A 9076-nucleotide genomic window follows, 5' to 3' on the forward strand; every position below is an offset into this window, starting at 1 on the left:
GGTCCATACTATAGGGATGGCTCCTCATCAGAGCTTGCGACTCCGGTAGCGAACCGTGGGAGGTGGAGGTCTTTTTTAGACTGTTAGGTGAATCGTCATGTAGTTATGCTCATACAAAGGTTACCAACCTACGATCCACGGCCGGCAGCTTGGCAATCGGGGCAGTATGAATCCTTCTCATCCTTAACCTCGTTGTAGTTGGGGCAGCTCTCAACCGGCTGGTTCGACTGGTTCGCGCGAGCGATGGCGCTCCTGAAAGAGGCGCAAGATGTCTCGGCAGGAGGGTACGAGGGTGAGCTGTGGTTGCACCTGAAGACGGTAAAGATCTTGGAACACATTTTGGCTCAAGGTGATGACCGGTGGATGTCGGTGACTAGGTCGAGGGCGCGTCTAATGGAACAGGGTACTTTAAGAGAGACGTTGAGGAGATAAGATGTGAGGTTTGGTCTTCGTGCTGTGTAAAGCTGAAGACTGGTGACTTGAAAAGAATCTCGAAAGGTGCCAGGGTGCTCAGCGGTGATGATGATGTAGGAGCTGCTTGGAGTCGAAGGATTTCTTTTTTTCGCAGAGGCGATGTCTTTGGGCCTTTATATGACTCTGTGACACGACAGCCAGACATTGGCTATTGACTTGAGAGTGAACGTATAATGGTGCGAGCTGACTTGTTTGCCATCGTCAATCCTTTCCAACCATGCAAGTGCAATAGGGCGAAATGATTTCACCGACGGGGCCGAATGGAAGTCTAGATGATGACGGTTGGTTGCTTGCACTCCCGCAGTGGTGATGTTGGAGGTGCTAACTGGGTGGTATGTTGGTTCATTGAGGACCCGGTATCACAGCCGCAGGGAGATGTGTGCGAGCTGGCGGTGGAGTGAAATATGGCAAAGTCGGGCGCAGGTCAGAAGACAGAGGACTTGTACCTCTCTCGGTCGAGGTACATGCAGAGGCAACGGGGCCTGCAGGCGGGCCAGACGGATACTGCGTCGATTTAAACCGCGCCGGTGCGGGAGATGCCTGCCAGGGAGCGTAAGGGTGGGAGGCCGTGGAGTGATGGGCCTGCGGTTGGGTCTAGCAGAAGTATCGACAACCTACACCACAACCGAAGTGGGTGATGGGGCCGGGCTACTTTTTTTTGTGCTCTTCTCAATCTTCCCACCAGAAAGTCGACGCAGGTTTCTAAGAGATACAAAAGACCACGCTAGCTACAATGAGGAGTGCACGCGCAGGTGACAACCAGCGTAGAGGGGGTGGCGTCTGACCTAGAGCTTCTGGAAGACGATCCGTAGTTGGTGCGTAGTAATTCGTCTCAAGGTGTGTGCATATGGTGTGGGTGTGTGCGTGTGAGTGGTTTGGAAGGGATCCCTGGTGTGTGTTGCATCAACCTACTGCTGCTGCTGCCGTCGCTGCTGGGTGGCCTCGTGCCTTGGGCTCGGTATTTCTGCGTTTCCCCCCCCAACTGACCAGGTAGGTGCGTGCATGCACAGGGTGTTGGACACTTGACGCAATGCCTCGACGGCAAGTCCGGTGTCCAGAGAAGCAGGCAATTTCAGCTATCCCGTTGCAAGGGCTGACTGGAGATGGTCTCCTGGGCAGGAAGTTGACCGTCTGATCATGGAACCCCCAATGGAGCCACTGCCAACACAGAGAGTACGGGGCGGCCCGGTTGAATCGTTGGTGAAAGATGAAAAACCACGTTGAGAAGTGGTTGACCCAGGCTGAGAGATGGAATATTACGCGATGAGCGAGTGTTGGTCGTGTCACAACTTGTGTGTGGGAGAAGAGACGGGCTGCTGGTTGGAGGGCCCCCGCTCACGCATGGTGAAGGCAGATGCAGATATTCATAATCCTCCGCGATAGGTACCCGCTACTGCCCCATTGTTCTACGTACTGTCATATCCTAATTGGGATCGCGGTAAAGATGCGGGAGAACTACCTGGACGCCACAGCGCGCCCGCCCAGGTCACTCGAGGCAAGCAAGGGGGGGGGGGGGACTGGTTGCAGGGCCTGCTTCCGATTTGTGGCGAGCAGGCGCGCCAACTGCACCTACGGCAGGCAGGAGACCCCCATGTGCCGTCTGAAATGTGTGTTCAGGCAAGAAAGTAACGGGGGAAAGCGAGAGCTAGGTAATCTACCTAGGTACGTACAATAGACAGATGGGCAGGTAAAGCAAGGTAGGGGAGGCAGGCAGGCAGGCAGTCTAGCCTCCCTGCAATCGCCCAGGCCGAACCTGCTTCGATATCACAATCCGCGGTCAGCAACGCTTTGGCAAGGTTGGTTTACCTTGTCTGCTTCTTTTCGGACCGGATACGCAGAAAGGTGCTTCGCAGGAAGGTTGTCGACCCTTGCTTTTGAATCTGTAGGTACCTAGGTAGTCTCGTACGTCGAGCTTGTGCAACAGAGATGCGCTATGAACCGCTAAGATGTCACACATGGCAGCGCTGCAGTGCGTGTTCCGTGGTTAACTGGTTCAGGCATGGCCAGTACTAGGATGCCTTTGTTCTTTTAATCGCCTTCTTCAAGCCCCTGTGAGTCTAGCTGCTGATTAAAAGCCCGGAGAAGCGACGCCAGAGATGTGTGGCTTGCTGAGCCGGCTCGAGGGACAAAGCAATCGAACGAGGAAAACACGCCAAGGGAGCTACGGAAAGGACGATGAGAAAAGAAGACATCGTATTCCTTTCCTTCGCTGCTTGAGCGGCCTGCGCCTGACCACGTCCGCCAGTCATGCTGCCAGACAAGGACAAGGATTCAATGTACATGCAGGGGAGGGCCGGGTGGAGGGCAGAGAAGAGACGATTTTCCCAAGAAATAGCATGCCCGCGGTGCGAGCTCTGGTAGTGTCAAAACGCGATCATCAGTTGGTCTGGTTCCGGGGTGTCCCCAGCCAGGCCCGATCTGACTTTCAATTAGAGAGGGTACGTGCGTGCGTCGGTGTATCAAGGTCTCCATATTTGACACTCTGCCAACCGCGTGCCAGCGTGTGAATGCGTCGGTTCATGTACGTCGGCTAGTCCATGTCATGGACGTGGCCGGTCCCCCGCCTGCTTTTGATTGCGGTGATGCATGAGATTGGCAGTTCTCCTCGACAGGGAAGCTGGGAAGCTGGGCAGAAGAAAATCGAATCTGGAGACTCGCTGTGTTGGCTCGATCTGCGCAGGCTTGATGACTACACAACGGACTGTCTGACCAGCGACCAGCTTTGCCTGCTCCACGGCCATGGGGAATGGCTCTCTGCCTTATGCGACGCAGCTGCATCGGATCAAGAACTTCGTGTGCGGCGACGTGGTGCGGTGGGTTCGTCGGATGCTGTATCTCTTGCAAGCTGTACCAGATAGATGTGCGTGTTTCCCTTTTTTTTTCCTTTTTTTTCATGTGCACACAAAGTGAACCCGCCGCAACTTTGTGCGTGTGTGCAATGCAAATGACCCTTCCCCGGCCCGCTGTCCGCGATGTTTGCAGCCGTGCCCTGTAGAACGCAGGGACAGCGAGGTCATCACTATCACATTATTCTGACCATGTCGATCTGAAGGCGGGATGACGCCGCCGACGAAGAGGGGCGTGGCGATGGTGTTCGTTCTGCATTGCATTGGTAGCTGGCATGCCTGAGTCGAGCCGAGCCAGCTTGTCGACGACGGCCCCATGCGCAAGCAAGAAATGAAGTCCCAAGCCGTACCAACTGCTCAATAGGGCTTCTGCGGTAGTCCCTGAACTAGCAAGGTCGAGATCGGCCTGTTTGGTCCCGGGCAGAAGGTGTTGAGATCCGACCGACGCCGATTGATCGTTGACAACGTGAGTGCAATCGCAAGCTTGCATGGCAAGTCCAACGCAGGTACATCGGAATCATTGAACAACACACGGGTCGAGATGATGCCCTGGCTTCTGGAACCCCTGCCACACTACCTGTTCTCTGTATGACATCAATTTTGCCATGTCGTTGAATGGTCGTGAATACCTGTCTTCATCGATTATTCAACCTCCTCTTTCTCCATGTTGACTTGGCAACTGCATTCGTGAGTGGAAGTAGTGCACAAAGATGCATCTAGACTAAGGGGGCGACAATCACCTTGCCTACTCCTCGTACCTGGAGTGAAAAAGGTGACGGGGAGCTGGGGTGGTTGAGGGGTAGGAGGGACTGTGCATATGGCGGCTCTGGGGAATTGCACACAGTGTTAGAGGTGTGTGGGGGTATATCATCGTTCTCGACTTTGACTTGTGATTTGAGTTCTAGAGCAATGAGAAGCGGCATTTTGCACGGACGCACTGTGTCAAGTGCATCACCACCACTTCGCCTACCCCTGTCTACCTAGGTACAAGTACATAGGCTGCCATGTCGCTGCAGGCAGACAGGACCTGGAACTGGGCAGGTTCGATACACATGGCAATTGTACAATGAGGCAGCGACTGCTTGCACGTGGTGAGTGCCTCCCTGTCCTCTTTTCTCCCAACGCTCCTGGCTCCTGGCTCTCGGTTCTGAACGACAACTGTCACGAGACGAACCCTGGAGGCAAGTGATGCTGGGGTCAGGATTGATTCGGGATGACGCCCCAGTTCTTCCTCTCGCGCACCTCATCAACACGACTGTCTTTGCTTTCTGTCGGTGCTTGAGTCATTTCGGTTCATGACTTGACGATTGACTCTTTCTCTAGACATACTTGATGGTCTCCAAGCATAACGAAGGGCAGGTGCCTGTAGCCAGACACACCACCAAAGTGCGCCAGTTCTTCAGCTCTGGCTGGCTTGGGGCAATATCACCAACATCACCGCCACCGTGGACACGTCGTCGACCTTCCACCTTCCTCTCTCGGATGAAACATGGAGCAGAGTCGTCAAAGCGAGGGCGAACTGATTGAAGATGCCGTCGCTCGATTTGTTACTAGCCCTAGTGGTGGCGCGATCATGGTCTACGGGCAGCTGGCCAGCTCCCGCGCACCATCACTCATTCCCTGCCCCTGACTGTCTCGGCATGCCGCTGACCAAGTTTGTCTCCCGTCGGCTCAACTATCTCGAGTTGGATTGAAAATAGCTTAAAGCTCTGAGGTCTGGGCAGAGCAAGGTTATGCAGCCTCCGCGCGGGACATTACGAAGAGAGGTGGTCTCCCACCATGCCGCCTCGTCTCTTTTCGGCTTTCAAGGCGTCCATCACAAAACAACTAACTCTCACCGAGACTCTGTTGGTTGGAGCTCGTGTTGGCTGTTCGCTTAGATCAAAAACCAACGCCTGCGTCCTGACTCGTTTGGCCGCAAATCGAAGTCCACTGACGCAAGCTGGAGTTACCGATCCATCGAACCATGCTCAAAGCCTTTATGCGGCCGACCTGCAACCCCCTCTTCTCTACCGGCATCACCTGTGAGCTCTCCTGGCCAGGCATCCCCCTCGTGGTCCCAAAGTCATTAATTTTGCTGAATTAGCCAACCCTATCAACCTCACTTGGCTCCCAACCCAACGGACTACGGCAGGCAAGAGTGCAGCGCCGCATCTTCAATCCGTTTCGTGTCAATACACAGGTGTAGCCATGAATGAAGAATTTCTTTCGGCTTTACATAGTTGACTCTACGGCATTCGGGCACCTTCGAGAACAAGCACCTGGCTGCGCAGCTACCATCAGCATTGCTGAGGTATGCAACTCCTCCGTCGTGCTCCGAACTGAGCTGCAATCGTCTACCGGCGCGGGAGGGGGGAGTCAGTAATTCAACCACTTTCAAGGTTTCTCCACAGAATTACCCATGACCGCACGAGTATACGCTATGGAATAGAGCCAGTCGTGTCGGTTGCGGGATGCCAACAGTGGCGGAAGCTCACGCATATGCCTCACCACGCTTGTTGGACCGTCCATTGTGGACTGTGGCTAGCCATCATAATCGATCGCCGACTACTGCCAATACAGCAGGTAAGATGAGGAAGGGGGGAGGGGTGTGACAAGGTTTCTACCATCAGGCACGCGCGCCTTCTCAACTTGCCAGGTTCAACCAGAGCTTGACCTACGTTGGCAGGCTGCCTCTACATGCGTATGCATTGCGTGTATCATGAGCTCATTCAGGTCGTCTGCGCCGACAAACGAGACGAGCTAAGCACGCAAGAGGCGGGTATCGGTTGTCTACCGCTCATTGACGCGGTGGACAAGTTGCATTTGGTGGATACCTGACGGACTAAGTTGCATGCCAGAAGACACTTCGACCGGCCCCGTGCCCACCTCCAGAACCGGCTTGCGGGGACAAACACAAGAAGAGGTCATCGAGGCATCAATTTTCCCGCTCGGAAACGCAACAGACGAGCTCCAACACCTGGGCATGCGATAAGCGTGTGACGAAACCGCATGCGCGCTGGCAACCACCAATCAGCACCAATATTCTGACCTAAGCGCCGAGGCCAGTTCACGACTCGGCCATCAGCCACTACCACCGCTCGAGTAGCCGCACGCCGCTTTTAAGACGACCACAGACAACTGCTATCGACGACGTAATTTGTAACGTACCGACAATTGATCACGGAAACAAGGAACAGCCCAGCTCTATACGATCAGGTGTCCAGCACAAGATCGTATGCGATTTAACATACCACTTCGTGATTGGTCTTGCCTCTCAACTTCCATATCAAGCTGCGGCCATGTCGAAAAGCGAAACCCCTGGCACAATCGAACATGGCGGTCTGGCTAGATGATTGTATAACGCCGAACGCCTGAGGCCTGCGGCGCGCGGTCTGCTCACGGCTAAGATGAACCTGCAGGTTGAACCACACCGTCACCAACACGGCTGCAGCGTCTGACCTCGAGACAACGCGGCCGACATACTGTGAACGGACCGATCTTTCCGTAACCAGTCGAGCAGGGCTGTATCGAGGATGACGGCGTCTGCCCGAGGCTATTGTGCCCCATGAAGCTGATCGAAACAGGCGAAGTATCTCCATTCTGGTTGACCCTGACACCCATCAATACCAACAACATGTGGCACTCGTAACCCCCGCCCCCCACAAATCAATTGCCTGGCCGGATGAGACCTCCGGCTAGCACAATCAGTTTCCTGCCTACGTTGACCAGCTCCATGCCTCTTCTGTGGCTTGAGAGGGGGTTCCAAGTCACCCCTGGTACTATTGGAAAAACTCTGCTTTGCTCGCCTCTCGGGTAACACTGCCAAATCATCTCCGCTAATGCATGACCGAATCACAATGCCTTTCTTTTGTGGCAGTATAGCGCACTCCGGCCACCCCTCAACAGGACTGTTGGCTCGGCAGGGACTTCAAGCCGGTGATGAGTTGGTCTGTTCATGGGACAATGCGGCATGCCGGTCATCAACGAAGTTGAAATTGACTCAGTTGGATGCCAAGCTCCCAGGGGTGCCGCGGCCGCGGCCCGTCTGGTCGCATAGCTGGCGACCTTAGCAGCCGCGGAACCTACCGTCATTCATCTTGAGAGTGGGCAGATTCTAGTCTCTTCAGATCTGGTCTCTGTTGGGTCAATCATCTCGGGAATGCAGTTTGATCCGTCAAAGCCTGTGGAGGACTCGGGCAGATCGAATAGCACTTGGCTACATTCTTTTTTGCCACTTGAAGCCAGCCTCTACCTCAGAAGAAGAGGGCAAACCGGTACGACGACGGACGCTTCCATCCTTGCAGGGCCAACCACAAAATCGAAGAAGTAGGCAACGCCAGCCGACTTGACCGTTCAATGCGTTACAAGTGGTGAAGTGATCTAGCTTTCGTCACTCACCATATGCCGGCCAAACGGCTGTCCTTAAGCGGTGCGGTGGTCATGGGGTGGAGGTGGAGTGGTTGAAGCCTCGTCATGACCTGAAAACGCATGGCCTGTCAGCTGATTTCATGAGCCTGCAGTCCCCTTTCGAGATGCATACCCGGTGGAAGGTGAGTCGAGCACGAGCTGTCGAGGGAACATACTTGCAGGTCACGAGATCCTTCCCCGACAATCACATACCTGACTTGCAAGTGACACCGAGGGCTAAAACTTGCCAAGGCCAGGAAAATGCCAGGCCTGTTGCTCCCCGGCTAGACTCGGACAACCTTTATGAGGGCTGATGGTGGACGATGACTGGGTGTGAATCGCTGGCAAGGAGAAGATTGCCGACTGACCCCCGCACCTCCACACCCTTTCACCTGCGAGCACGGAATACACAGAATGCACGAGAAAATGGTAGACGGAAAGGAAAAATTGCCGTATGCCCGGCACCGTGAGAGTGTGTGGCACACTGTCACTGGCACAGTAAGGCTCGGTAAGGCATCGGCAAGCAGGCGGGCGACCGGCTCCAGCTGCGGCGATTATCGTCGTTCCGAGAAATCCTCTTGACATGCGCCGGAGACCCAATGGAAGACGGCCAGGGCACCGTTGAACCGGCTTCTTGGCTCGGAGCACATGGAAAGACAATCTGACATCTGAGCCGAATGTCTCCACATCCGCTGACGATGCTACGATATCCACGCCGGCCGGCGCCGTCGATTTTCTGGAGTCGTAGAAACCACCTGTGATGACCTCCTACCTGGGGCTCGCTCCCCGCGCCCCGCGCGACACATGACAACCTCCAATTTTCTCTCTCTACTGGGTGTCCAGCACCAGCTGCACCACCCTTGCGCCACCTGCGGGTACCATTGGCACTGGAGGCAACAGCGGCTTTTCTCTTACGCATTCCTCTATCATCATTGCGCCTCTGCTGCTCTCTTCAACGAGGGGCCAATTGACTGAATTTCGGCCCCACGTGTGTGTGCGAACGAGCGCGCGCTGCTGTTACTGGCGCGGCAGGCCGCAGCGGGGACAGAACGAGAGACACTGCGAAATGATATGAGGGGGTCTCGAGACGAAGATGCGATCCAGATTCTTTTTTGGGCCTGGGTCATGGAGCTTTTGCGGCCCCATCGTCTCTGATTTGGGCGCAGAAGGTGGGTGAAACACCGCGGCCTTCGGTACAGTGGGGGTCTTTTTTTTGGCATCTTCGGCCGAGCACTGGTTTTGGGGGTGGTTCTGATCTCAGGTCGCTCCCCGCCTGCACGTCTCCCCCCCTCCCAGCCCGAGACGGTCGTCCACCCTCTGCTCGAGGTGGCATTCCTGTGGCCATCTGTCGTGGTGCTGAGGTGGGT

The 9076-nt window shown here is 55.2% G+C and overlaps 1 protein-coding gene across 1 annotated transcript; it reads left to right on the top strand.

Moving 5' to 3' along the window:
- Positions 1-125: 125 nt before the first annotated feature.
- VDBG_07407 (hypothetical protein) lies at positions 126-936 on the top strand (the record flags this gene model as incomplete). The annotated part of the gene is made up of 1 exon (XM_003002790.1): positions 126-936. The coding sequence occupies one exon, from the start codon at positions 244-246 to the stop codon at positions 430-432; it is 189 nt and encodes a 62-aa protein (XP_003002836.1).
- Positions 937-9076: the final 8140 nt, after the last annotated feature.

This window comes from Verticillium alfalfae, genomic scaffold (genome assembly GCF_000150825.1).
Source record: "Verticillium alfalfae VaMs.102 supercont1.9 genomic scaffold, whole genome shotgun sequence".
NCBI lineage: Eukaryota > Fungi > Ascomycota > Sordariomycetes > Glomerellales > Plectosphaerellaceae > Verticillium > Verticillium alfalfae.